Source organism: Hipposideros armiger, unplaced genomic scaffold (genome assembly GCF_001890085.2).
Source record: "Hipposideros armiger isolate ML-2016 unplaced genomic scaffold, ASM189008v1 scaffold_1073, whole genome shotgun sequence".
NCBI classification, from domain to species: Eukaryota; Metazoa; Chordata; class Mammalia; order Chiroptera; family Hipposideridae; genus Hipposideros; species Hipposideros armiger.
The window spans coordinates 187,137-200,635 of NW_017732423.1; the positions used below are offsets into that span (position 1 = coordinate 187,137).

General features: G+C 50.2%; 1 protein-coding gene across 5 annotated transcripts in view; it reads left to right on the forward strand.

The window, feature by feature from the left end:
* Positions 1-13,499, forward strand: part of MED15 (mediator complex subunit 15) — a 69,202-nt gene that overhangs the window by 16,708 nt on the left and 38,995 nt on the right. For 4 of the 5 annotated variants that reach the window (XM_019632044.1, XM_019632045.1, XM_019632047.1 and 1 more), the window contains exon 2: positions 5,677-5,764. In XM_019632044.1, coding sequence (XP_019487589.1) covers positions 5,677-5,764 — 88 coding nt within the window. Of the gene's footprint in view, positions 1-3,465; positions 3,681-5,676; positions 5,765-13,499 lie in introns of all 5 variants that reach the window. The other variant, XM_019632046.1, reaches the window with a different exon arrangement.

Genomic DNA, 13,499 nt, shown 5'->3' on the forward strand with positions numbered 1-13,499 from the left:
CTACTTTTGGTGATGTGCTTAGGAAAGCCTTCCTCATCTCACTCTTGTGTAACTATTCTCCTGTTGTTGTCTATTGCTTTTATGATCGGAGTTTTTACACAGGGTGAAGGGTCACACACATGAGCTGTGAGCTCCTGTCATGTGCAGGTGGCAGTTCACCAGGAGGCTTCTCTTGGGTGGGGTGCGGATCTGGAAAAAACTCCTCCCCCATGAGAGGTCAATGGGTTGATGAGTGCAGGAGTAGTTTCCTCTGGGCAGAATGAAAAGCTGTCACACAGACAGATGGGCAGAAGGCGTCCTGTGCCCTTGAGGTCAGGTGGGTGACTCTGTGACCCAGGGAGGAAAGAATCTTCCTGCTTTAGACACCATCAGGAGACCAGAGGTGGTGCTTGGTCCCCTGGGAATTCAAGCATTCATTCGGCAATGGGAAAAGAATTTTGACTGGGGAAGAGGGCAGTATTGAAGAGGGTGGTCCCAGGAGAAGTGAGAGGGCCCTCGAGTGTGAACCAGGGCCCTTTGGAATGGAGTGTGGATGGAGGGTCAGGCAGCTGGAGGGTTGGGGAGGCCACTTAATGCTTCTCCTCAAGCATACCTGTGCGAAGGCCCTTCCTGAGAAATGTGCAGCCTACAGGGGCTGCGGAGCTTGGCACCCATGAGGGCACACTTCGAGGTGGTTCAGAGTTCCAGTGGGAGAGCAGCTCAGCCTGAGGGAGTCACATGTGCTCACTGCTGTCACCTGCTAGGAAGGGGGCGACACGAAAGTCATTGCTTGTTGGAGGTATTTTGGGATGCAATCTTACTGTGCAGAAAGGCAGACTGTTCTCTGACTGATTTCTTTAACACATGTTAGTGCTTCTTGTGTGCCAAGTGCCTGACAGTATTAACTTTTGTGATCCTCACAGCACAGCCCTGTGAAGTGGGCACTGTCACCATCCTCCCTCTGCAGATGAGGACATGTAGGCACTGCAAAGTGGTGCCTAATCCAGGGTCACTGGCTGGGGACAGGAGTGGCAAGGAGCACACTGAGGCATTGGCACACTTTGAGTCTACATCCACGTGCACCTTTACAAGGACAACACAGTTGGCTGTTTTTTTGGCTTTATCCTGCACTGATTCAGATTACAAGGCCTAGGACTGGACTCTGGTTGATAAATGGAGTTTCCCACTTTGGGAGCAGGGTGGAGGCGAGGAAGAGCAGGCTGGGCCTGTCCTCACACCCTGGCCTCTTCTGTGCACCTCCCTTCATCCGTCCGCAGTCCGTTCAGAGCGCTCCTTTATGAAGAGGACGTGCTTGGGGGATGGAGCGCCTCTCCTAAGATCCAGAGCTGGCAAGTGGCCAGGTTGGAATTTGAGCCCCAGTCTGTGATTCTGGAGCCCAGGCCCTTCCTCTTCTGTCTACTTCCTGACAGGTCCAGCTGCCCAGCACTTCCGCCCGCCCCAGGACATGCCTTTTCCCAGTCACCCTGGCCACTGCAGCCTGGACATACTTGTTCAAGGCTTGGTTTTCCCCATGCCTGCTACACTGATGCTCAGCTTCTACACTTCATGTTCCACCAAAATACATTGCATTACCACTCCTTGTGTTACAAGTAGCCAGTTTTTTGTCTGACTCTGATTACTGCCTGCTGCATACAGAGGTGAATGCCATAGTCTGTGTTATCAATGTGCTCATAGGACAGTGGGGCTGACAGACAGGAAACCAGCGATTCCCACAGGAGGTGCCATTGGTGTGGTCAGAGTGACCAGAGGGTTTCTGTGAAGCCCAGAGTGGGGGTGCCGAGTGGGAGCAAGGTTGGAGGGCCCAGTAAATAGGGTTCGTGGTGTAGTCAGACAGCATGCTGTGCAGCAGGGCCGTGGGAAAGTGAGCAGAGTGGGCAAGGGAGCAGACTCCTCAGTGGATGGGCTGCCTGCCTTGAGGCAGGCGTGGACGTAGCCCGGGTCATCCCCACACTCACCGCCGCCAGTCATGTGGCTTAGGGAGCTGACAGAGGAGGCAGGGTGGGAATGGGACCTGGAGACAGAGAGATCATCACAGGCGCAGTGAAAATTAGGGTGAGGATTTGAACTTTAGGGAATGGAGGTCAGAACTGGGAACAGAAGAGTGGGTTTCTAGGTTTCCAGTCTGGGCGATTGGTGAGCACAGGGCTAAGATTGCAGGGTGTTTTTTTGGTGTGCCACTGCCTTCTGTTCAGGGGGGTCTGGACAGTAAGGGCCTCCTCCAACCCCTGGTGGGGGAGCTCACAGGGCCTGTAATGGATCATGTCCTCCCTCACGAGGCTCCGCTCTAAACCAGATGCCAGTGGAACCCTGACTCGGCAGACAGGTGTAGCTTTGGTGACCAGGAGGAAGCTAGACCAAGGGAGCTTGTGGAGCTCAGGTCTCAGCAAGCTGTTGGCTCTGAGTCAGCGTCAGTCCATATTCTCAGAGGGCTAATCACGCCCAGGCAGCGGCCACCAGACAGAGCCCTTCTGTTATGGTGCTAAATGCCTCCCTGGCAACCTTGAGTTTGGTGATGCCTGGCTTGGTATTGAAACTGTGGCAGGATGGTCGTTTAGGGTCTGTCTTTGTGAACTGACACCAGTTTTTCTCCCTGATCTCCTCTGGCTGGGTAGTTCAGCTCTCCGGGCTTGCTTGGGTGGGGGTCAGGGGGCGGGGAGGAGAGTTGACCTTGATGTGCTGGTTCTTCTCCGTGTTTCGGGTTGCCTCCTTGTATGGTAGTTTGCCTTTGTTTAGTTAGGGACAGTTGCTGGAAGAGGTTTGTTTTCTTGAGGCAGAGGTTGAGGAGTGGTTTTTCAGGTCCAGCTACTCTACGCATTCTGGGGACCACAGCAAAAGCCAACTCGGGGAGGTCAGAGGGGGCTTTGGTGAGCAGCCAGTCCTGTCCCTGTGCAAGGCTGCTCTCAGTGTGGGACTGGGTCACTACGACAGTCTCATGCAGTGGATATGTTAGGTCCTGAGTGCATAGGAAGGACACCACACCTAAGCGCGGGGATAAAATGAGGTGCGACATGCAGTTAGAGCCCAGACAGTGGACGGGTGCCTCTGACAAACTGCTGAGATGTCTGAAAAGGAAAGGACAGGCCCTCTCCTTGGGGGAGAATGTAGGATAGTAACAGAGCAGAACTGTCTGGTTTCTTTTTTGCCTCATCTTCTATTTTATGGAGCATGATGTGCAGAATAGAAACACGAGCAAAAGCATTTTTTAAAAAATGGTTTGCAGAACTGAAAACAGTGCCCAGGGTGCCTGTTTATTTTTCAGCCAACAAATATGCAGAGCCTGTTGGGGCAGCTCTGCGTGCGGCAGTGGAGGGGACAAGTGCATGACATGGGCATGGTGCTGCCTCACAGGGCCCTGGTGCCTGGCCAGGGAGTGGCCTTCTTCCTTGCCTCCATACCTGTACAGCCCCTTTCATAGCTCACAGGCAGAACTGGACATTTATCCCAATTCTGTTTCCTGTTGTTAAGGTGTGTGTTCTAGCTTGTCAACACATGCCTCTTTCTGGCCTCCCGCGTTGTCGATGCTCGTCCGGCTGAGTGACTGACAACTGATGCCTATGCCGGATGTGTCATCTGTGATGTTGCCCTGACCAGGATGGGGTAGGACTCCTCCAGCAGACACTCTGGCATCTGGTACCTTTGGGCTTGCTGAGGTTCCCCCTCCCCACCTCAGAGCTATTACAGTAAGTAAGTCCGTCTCTGTGGATGTGCCAGGTGTCTTTGCTGCGGTCAAGATGCCCAGTGTCTGTGTGGGGCCTGTGAGTCTGCTGACCCTATCAAAGATGGCCAGCCAGCAGCTCAGGAGGACGGCTTTTAGCCAGCCTGGAGCCTGGCTAAGCCTGCGGGGATCACTGTTCTTGGGCACAGAGCCCATCTGTGTAATCGAGTCTCACCCTCAGAGCCCTCAGCACCCCTCTCTGCCTCTCTGTGCTTCACACCTTGGCTCCTGGCTCTGCCTAATACCCATGACCTCCCCACTCCTCTCCAGGCTGTCCTGATGGCCAGTAAGTGCCCTCTTGCCATGCCCATTGCTGTGCTCTGGGTCGCCCCATTGGTCCCTGGCTCTCTGGCAGGGTGTGGCTCACACTGCTGTTGGAAAATGGGAAGGGGAACAGGTTCTGTCCTGAGGGCACAGGTGAGGCACCCTTCTGAAGATGGGTCTGCTCAGTCACTTCTCTTGTCAGAAATGCTCAGTGACTTAGAGCCTACCAGGTGACCTCTCCTGATCTCCACGTGTGGAGTGCCTGCCCCATGCCAGCCTCAGCACGTCAGTGCTATGTCCTCCTGGCTGATCAGCCTCTCTTCCCCATGAGTCAGATCTCGAGTTGTCCTCCTGCATCGTTTCTCTCACCTCCCTCTTGTGACCCTGGCCACATAGCCTTTTGTGTGTGCATCTGCTCCACCCTGGGTACTTTCCCAGGAGGAACCTGTTGCTGCCTCCTCACCACAGCACAGGCTTGAGGAAGGAGAAAGGGGGCAGGGACCCCAAAACTCATACGTGTTGAATGAGTTATCTAGCAGTGTGGTGGGCCAGTGTCATCTTACTTTTCTTTATACGTTAATGCAGACTTGCCCATCTCTTAGCATTTAGCCTCCTTTCTGGGATTTCTTTAAGGGTCACAAACCTGATCCTGCAGCCCCATGTGCACACTCTTTCGGTAGCCTGGGGTTTTTTTTTTTATTGACTGTGGTGGCCAGAAAGCTTTCTAGCACCAGCTGGACTGGGCTTGTTTAATTCACTCAGGTGAGGCGGCAGAACCCTGACATGTTTGATCATTTGCTCATCAGCAAGCCCAGCCCTGGGGAGACTGGCAGGGAGGCCTATCCTACAGGGCAGAAGGCCGGCTGTGAGAAGATGAGCAGGGCCTCAGGACCTGAGCCTGACAAGCCCCCCCCACTTTTCTGACAAATGCACGCATGTTCTTATCTTTGTGTGGTGGGGGGGAGTGTGTGCTACCATTCAGAAGGAGCTCAAGCTTCACTAATGTGCACAGCTCTACCCCGCCGAGCATCAGCATGATGCAATGTGTGATAGAATTCCATCTCTTACTGTGCATGTGTTGGCAAATGTGTTTTTAAGATATTTTCCACGTGTGTGTGGTCTGTCTCCTGCCCCCAGCTAGAAGTGGTGGAAGTTGGGGCTTATCTCCTGCGTCCTACCTGGAAAACCTGTACATCCCACATATGGGCTTTTGCCTTGGGAGGGACCGAGAGATGACTTCTCATGGCCGCTTTGTTTTACAGAGACCAGAGCTGAGGTCCCACTGCTCTTAATGCCAGAGTTGGGTGGGGACCCAGGCCACTTAGAGGGCAGGAAATAGAGTCTGGCTGACCATTCAGTCTTCTCATGTACACTTGATTTTGTGCTGGTTGTGAGTGATTCCCTAGGGCTAGGCCTTTCTGCCCCCTCATGCTGGGGGTGGCTGCTTTGCTTTGTGGTGACCAGCTTTCCTGTTCATTCTTATGGCCCTGCCCTCTTACTACCTTGTTCAGCTGCCTTTCATTGCTCTGCTTAGTGCCCCTCCCTGTTTCCTCTCCTGGACCTCAGCCAAGCTGGTTTGCCAGAGGACAGGACCCTTCCACCCAGGGGCAGCTGCTGTGCAGGGCCTTCTGGCTGGAACCCCTGCAGGAGCAAATTCGTAAGTGTGTGTCAACATCTTGTCTCCTTTTGTCTTTCAGTGAGGATGCCATGAGAAAAGCTGGCGTGGCCCACAGTAAATCCAGCAAGGATATGGAGAGCCATGTGTTCCTGAAAGCCAAGACCCGGGTAAGGCCCTGGTGGGCAGAGTACCCGGCAGAGAGGCTCAGGAAGGGGAGAGTGTGATGCAGACCCTGTGAGCCTCTCTGCCTGGGGATTGGGGACAGGATGGTTGCTCACTGATTGATCACGGGCACTATTGGCTTTGCTTGCAGCACTCCATGGGTGTTCCTTGTGTGTCTATTGTACAGGTACAGGGAGGGTACTGGGTAAACTCCCAGGATGCAGGCCCAGTCTCACTGATCCCAGACCTCACTGCCAGTACCCTCCATTCGTGGTTAGCTCCCGTGAATCCTATAGGGCATTCACTTAGGCCCCAACTGCTCCTTCAGAAGGGACAGGTGATCTGAGTAAGAAATGGCTCTGTCCTCAGCCCCAGCCCCCCCAGGAGGTCCTCACCTCATCCCCACAGGGCCCTGACATGTGGGCCCAGCAGAGTTCCTGTCCCCTTTTTATTAAGCCATGAAGGTGGTGCTAGTGGAGGTTGCAGCCTTGATCAAGGAACCAGGCACAGGAATATCACAGTGGAGTAGTTAGGGAGGATTTCCAGCGTGAGAGCGCTTGTCCTGGGCCGGACACTATGGGCTTCATGTGACCACTCCTTCCACCCATGTGCTCTCCCTGGGGCGGCGTTGTTTTAGTAGAAATAAAGCAGAATAGACACAAAGAAGCCAAGCTGCTTGTCTGTTTCTTGGCTCCTGCATGGCAGGACTGATGCCTGGGGCTTTTGTTCTGCCCCACACCTGCCCTGTCCCTCACGCAGATCCTGACTTCTGACCCTCCGCTGTGTTGGGTGTGCTCTGAGCATTTTGTGTCTGAGTGCAGTGTTGGAGCCCTGGGACATGCTTGTGTGTTATGAATTAAAAGCAGTTGTTATTTATGGCACTTGAGTGGATGACTTTTGGAATAAACTGTCAAGACATGTAGAGGTCAATTGAAAAAATTTGAACATGATCTGAATGTTTGGATGAGGTGAACGTTTTATGAAATGAAAAGATAGAGATCACTGGCTGGAGAAAGCAGGTTCCAGAACAGAAGCCGTCTACACAGTCTGGTCTTAGAGGTCAGATCCCACCTCCTCACCACAGCGCAGTGTGTTTTTATGAGCATATGTAAGTGCAACGAAGAACTCTGAGAGCATACGTACTGAAGCAGGGCAGGGAGGGCTCTGCGCCCTGGACATACAAGGTGTGATCAAACAATACAGTGAATGTTTCAATTAAAAAAGATTTATTATAGGGCCAGCCGAGTGGCGCGCTGGTTGGGAGTTGGCTTGGGGCGCCAGCTCTGAGCAGCAGGGCCCCAGTTCGGATCCCACATTAGAGCCAATGACGCTGCGCCCTCTACAGTTAAGATGGGGAACAACAGCTCGACCTGGAGCTGGGCTGCCATGAGTCGCCGGCAATGGCGTAGGCTGCAGTGGGGCTGGCCGGCAGCTGGCATGAGCTGCTGTGAGCTGCCGTTAGCGGCCATCCAATGGCTGGAGAATGACTTCCTCCCCTCAAAATATTCCCCCTTGCTTCAAACACACTCATCCCATCGTCCTTGCCACTTTCTGAAGCAGTTCTGGAACCCCTCTTTTGTGTCTTTAGTTACACTGTCGTGGCTGCCTCGATGTCCTGAATTGATTCAAAATGTTTACCTTTCATGGTCATTTTGACTTTGGGGGAGAGCCAGAAGTTGCATGGTGCCAGATACAGGGATAAGGTGGATGAGGACACACTGTAATGTTTTTATTTGACAGAAATTGCCATACCAGAAGCGATGTGTGACATGGAGCCTTTCTGTTGTGATAAAAAAATACGTTGAGTGCCATCCAATAGAAAGGTAGGGATCTCCAATATGGGAAGCGGTGCATTGAACCTTAGTAACAGTGTGTGACAAGGTTCAGCTTATTCAGTGCAGTCAGTTGGGTGTGAGTTACAGTTGAAACAAAGTGTGTTTTAAAGTGTGCCATAAATCATCCTCCATCATGACAACACTGTGTCACACATCGCTTCTGATGTGGCAATTTCTGTCCAATAAAAACATTATGGTGTGTTCTCATCCCCCTTATTCACCGGATCTGGCACCGTGTGACTTCTGGCTGTTCCCCAAAGTCAAAATGATTCAGGACATCGAGGCAGCCACAACAGCACAACCCACAAAAGGACTTCCAGAACTGCTTCAGAAAGTGGCAAGAGCAACGGGATAAGTGTATTTGAAGTGGGGGGTGGGAGGGGGTATTTGAGGGGGATTAATGGCAATGTGTCTTTAATATAATTATTTTATTTTATTTTTTAAAGATTTTATTGGGGAATTGGGGGAGGGGAACAGGGTTGGGGAAGGGGAACAGACAAGTTGCTGTCCTTTTTGTTCTTCAGTCTAGTTGTGGAGGACGTCGCTTCACTGGCCCATGTTAGTACGATCATTATGCTCTTCCCGGGTGAGGCAGTCACTCTTCGGCCATTGGATGGCTGCTCACGGCGGCTCACGGCAGGTCACGAAAGCTCACACCAGCTCACGAAAGCTCACACCAGCTGCCGGCCAGCCCCACGGCAGCCTACGCCATCGCTGGCGACTCACAGCAGCCCAGCTCCAGGTCGAGCTGCTGCTCACCATCTTAGCTGTAGAGGGCACAGCGTCACTGGCCCTCATGTGAGATCCAAACCAGGGCCCTGCTTCTCAGAGCTGGCATCCCAAGCCAACTCCTAACCAATGCACCACTCAGCCAGCCCAATACAATTTTTTAAACTTTAAACATTCACCATAGTTTTTTATCACACCTCATATCTGATAAGCATTTTCTTTTGTTACAACTGTATTGAGATATATTTTTCATACTGTACAATTTACCCATTTAAAGTGTACAATTTAGCGGTCTTTAGGATATTCAGAGTTGTTCAACCATTATCACAATCTAAATTTTATAACTTTTTCTAAAAGAAACTCCATATCCATTTGCTGTCACCATTTTCCCTCTACTCTCAGTCCTAGGCAGCCAGTTATCTGCTTATTGTTGCTGTGGAGTTACCTTTTCTCAACTTTTCTTATAAATGCAGTCATACATTTATGCAAGTATATGTTTTTGCATCTGGTTTATTTCACTTAGCATACTATTTCCAAGGTTCATCCATGAGCCATGTTGTAGTATGTACTTTATTCCTTTTTATTGATGAATAATATTCCATTGTATCGATATGCCACATTTTATTTATCCATTCATCATTTGATGGACATTTAAATTATTTCCACCTTTTGGCTATTATGAATAATGCTGCTGTAAACATTTGTATACAAGCTTTCCTGTGGACATACAATTACATTTATTCTGGGTTTATACCTAGGAGTGTAATTGCTGGATCATATGGTAACTGTTTAACCTTTGAGAAGCTGCCAGACTGCTTTCCAACGCAGCTGCACCATTTTACATTCCCACCAACAGTATATGCAGTTCTAATTTCTCCACTCTTCATCAACACTTGTTATTGTCTTTTTTTTTTTAATAAAAATTTTTTTTTAAGATTTTATTGCAGAAGGGAAACAGTGTGTTTTTCCAGGATCCATCAGCTTCAAGTCCAGTCGCCATTTTCAATCTAGTTGTGGGGGGGAGGGGGGCGCAGCCCACTATCCCATGCAGGAGTCGAACCAGCAACCTTGTTGTTCAGAGCATGCGCTCTAACCAACTGAGCCACCTGGCCACCCCATGTCTTTTTTATTATAGCTATCATGAGTGTAAAGTATTATCTCATTGTGGTTTGTTTTTTTTTAAAGATTTTATTGGGGAATTGGGGAAGGGGAACAGCGTTGGGGAATCGGGAAAGGGGAACAGACAAGTTGCTGTCCTTTTGTTCTTCAATCTAGTGTGGAGGATGTTGCTTCACTGGCCCATGTTGGTATCATCATTGCACTCTTTCTGGGTGAAGCAGATCGGTCGCCGGCCCCTGGACGGCCGCTCACGGCGGCTCTTGGCAGCTCACACCAGCTACCAGCCGCTCACGCTGGCTGCTGACCACACACGGTAGCTTATGGCAGCCCACTGCAGCTTCACTGCAGCCTACGCTGTTGCCGGCAACTCACTGCAGCCCAGCTCCAGGTCGAACTGTTGTTCACCATCTCAGCTGTAGAGGGCAGTGCCACTGGCCCTCATGTGGGATCCGAACCGGGGCTCTGCTGCTCAGAGCTGGCGTCCTAAGCCAGCTCTTAACCAGCGTGCCGCTCAGCCAGCCCTCATTGTGGTTTTGATTTGCATTTCCTTGGTGACTAATGATATTGAACATCTTTTCATGTGCTGTTGGTCATTTGTATATTTTTCTTGGAGAATTGTTTATTTAGATCTTTTCCCCATTTTAAAATTGGGTTGTTGGTCTTTTTATTTAGACTGTTAAGAGTCTTTATGTATTTTGGATAGGTCTCTTATTGGATATATAATTGGCAAATATTTGGGGGATGGGATTTTTTATTGTTTTTGTTAGTTTGCATTTTCTTATAATTAAAAGAGCTTTGAATGAGGGCTTATTGAACTATGTCAGCTTTCAAAATGCAGAACTTGTTGGTTCAGTATTGTTTATTATCTCTGTTTCATAAGGAACTATCCCAGAACTTAGTGGCCTAAAGCAATGAGTTATTTCTCCTGAGTCTGTGAGTCAGGAATTGGGGCAATTGGAGTTGCCTGTTTGACATTCTACTGGTCTCATTTGTGACTTCTCATGCAGCTGCATCCAGCCAGCAGCTGTGCTGGGCTGGAAGGTTCACAAAGGGTTCACTTTCGTGTCTGCACATCGGTTTTCCCCAAATGGCCTCCATGTGCTATCTCTAGCAGCATAGCCCGGACTTCCTGCAGCATGGCTGCTAGCTTCCAAGGAGGGAGTGGATGTCGCCCATCCTTAGAGGTCCTAGAACATTGCACGTCCAGCAGGCCCTAAGGCCAGTGCAGATTCAGGGGAGTGGGAATCACCTCCACCTTTTGATGTGAGCAGCAGCCTGAGTGTATAGGGATGCCAGTGATTGTTGATGGCCCTCTTGGAGACTGGCAACCACAGAGTCTCCCAGCAGCTGGAGAATAAGCCTTTCATCCCAGAGCGGGCATTTGGCAGGCAAAACTCCCCTCACACACCAGACCTTAACAATTTCACTCCCATTTTCTTTGTTTAACCTGGATCTAAATCCCTAACTCCAAGACAAGGCCTTGACTGTTTGGAAGAGAGGAATTTATAAGAGGTGTTGAAAATGTTCTGTCTTTTTTTACAGAGACAGACATACTGCTTAGGTGCCCAGCTTTTTACTACTGTTCAAGCTCCCCTTGGAGCTACACGCCAGTCAGAGCTCCCCTTCCTCACAGGTGGCACTCCAGAGGACTCTCCACATCAAATGTCACCTAGCACGCTTGTTACCTGCGTCTCCCACCTGAGACCCTATTAGAATGACTGAAAGAATTTAAAAGGTGGGACCCTGGAGCAGGGAAAAGGATGGGAAAGAGTGATTTCTCTGTTTCCTCGACTCCTGGAAGGACTGGGAGGCAGAGAAGACCCTAGAGAAGGGGCTGAACTTCCCTTGGAAACCTGGCAAGCTGGCCGGTCCACAGGTGTTTAACCTAAAGGAAAATGGGGTTGCTAATGGGCACCTCAGCCTGTCTAGTGTACATCCCAGAACCAGGAAAACCTTGTGTGCCCTTGTCTCAAAGAATTCACCAAATTGCCTGGCATGGATTTATGTTTCCAGTGTGAATGATAGCACCCCAAGTTAAAGCCCTCTGCATCTGTCATTGGCCAGATCCCTGTTTGTTCCCTCTAAAGTGATGTCCCCTTGCAAGGTCGTGGTCTGTATGCTTCACCTGTGTGAGTTCATTTGACCCCATATCAGCCCTATGAAGTAGGTAGAGTACTACTTTCCCCAGTTAGCTGATGAGGAGTCTCAGGCACATGGACGCTAGTTAACTTGCCCAGGAGGTCACACAGTCAGATGGAAGTAGAGTCAGGATGGGAGCCCAGGTTGTCTGGTGTCAGCCACTTTTCTTCTTCTTTTTTTTTTTTTAAGATTTTATTGGGGAATTGGGGGAGGGGAACAGCGTTGGGAAATTGGGGAAGGAGGACAGACAAGTTGGTGTCCTTTTGTTCTTTAGTCTGATTGTGGAGGACGTTGCTTCACTGGCCCATGTTAGTATTATCATTACGCTCTTCCTGAGTGAGGCAGTCGCTCTCTGGCCATTGGACAGCCGCTCACGGCAGCTCACGAAAGCTCACGCCTGCTGCCAGCCAGCCCCACTGCAGCCTACGCCGTCACCAACGACTCACGGCTGCCTACCGTATTTGCCGGCGTATAAGACGACTGGGCGTATAAGACGACCCCCTAACATTTCCACTCAAAATACAGTTTGTTATATACTCGCCGTATAAGACTACCCCCTCTTCCGCACACCTTCCACACACCAAATAAAAGGTAAAACAATATCAGATTTGATTTGGCCCACTGAAGTGCAAACAAGCGTATTGTATTTCGTGTCACCACATAACCGTTTTGGCGATGTTGAGCCACCATGTCTGCTACATGTTTTTCGAGTTCTGGCCAGTGTGGGGTGCCTCTTCTTAATGCACACTTACCCCTTGGCATACTCTTTAATGCTTTCTCATTTGATTTCCAGTACCGAACCATCTTTTCTGTTACTCCATATTGCCTTGCAGCAGCACAATTATTATTTTCCTTAGCAAAGTTTATAACTTTCAGTTTAAAATTTGCATCATACTTCTTTCTTTTGGCTGGTGCCATGATAGGGATGATAGGGGTTTGACTGGTCGACCTTTTCTATGCTGTACTGTACAATGGTGCAGTATTGTGGTTGGCTGTTGGCGGTATACAAAGCCTGATTTGATTGGTCCCTGCTCCCTGTTTGCCCGCCCTGTCACTATAGCAGTCTGGTCCACCCTTGCATCAGCATCTCCCTGGGACCTCACTAGTGCACAAGTGCGAGCTCTTCAACATTCTAACAGGCACCATGATAGCGCAAAATCGCGAATCTTCAATGCATATGTAAAGAAATATACAGTAACCCGAATTTACCACACTCGCAAAATCGCACACAGCCGACCATATACCCAGTATGGTATCGCGATTTGCGATTTTGCGCTATCATACTGGGTGTATGGTCGGCTGTGTGCGATTTTGCGAGTGTGGTAAAATCGCATAACAGCAAAATCGCATAACAGCCGAGCATACACCCAGCAGCGCTGCTGATGCCTGAACGGTATGTGGAATGAAGTGGGCGGGCATCGGGAGGCCAATATGGCACGGGGCAAGCACTATGGGCAGTCTATCTGAAGTGTACCTGGCGTATAAGACGACCCCCCACTTGGAGGCATATTTTTCAGGGCCAAAAAATCGTCTTATACGCCGGCAAATACGGTAGCTCCAGGTCGAGCTGTTGTTCACCATCTTAGCTGCAGAGGGCACAACTTCACTGGCCCTCATTTGGGATCCAAACCGGGGGGCCCTGCTGCTCAGAGCTGGCGTCCCAAGCCAACTCTTAACCAGCGTGCCACTCGGCCGGCCCTCAGCCACTTTTCTTACTGCCTCCCAGTCTATCAAAGCAGAGACACCCAGATAGCCACTATAATTTTTTAACATCTTAATTCCTGCAGGTGGGACTACTATGCCTAAAGGAAGCTGACAGAAACAAAAATAAATGGGCCTGAGGGTAAACCTTTGAACCAGCCTTCTGAAGGTTTGGGAAGATTTAGCATCCACTGGATGAGAACAGTCAGGTTTCCTG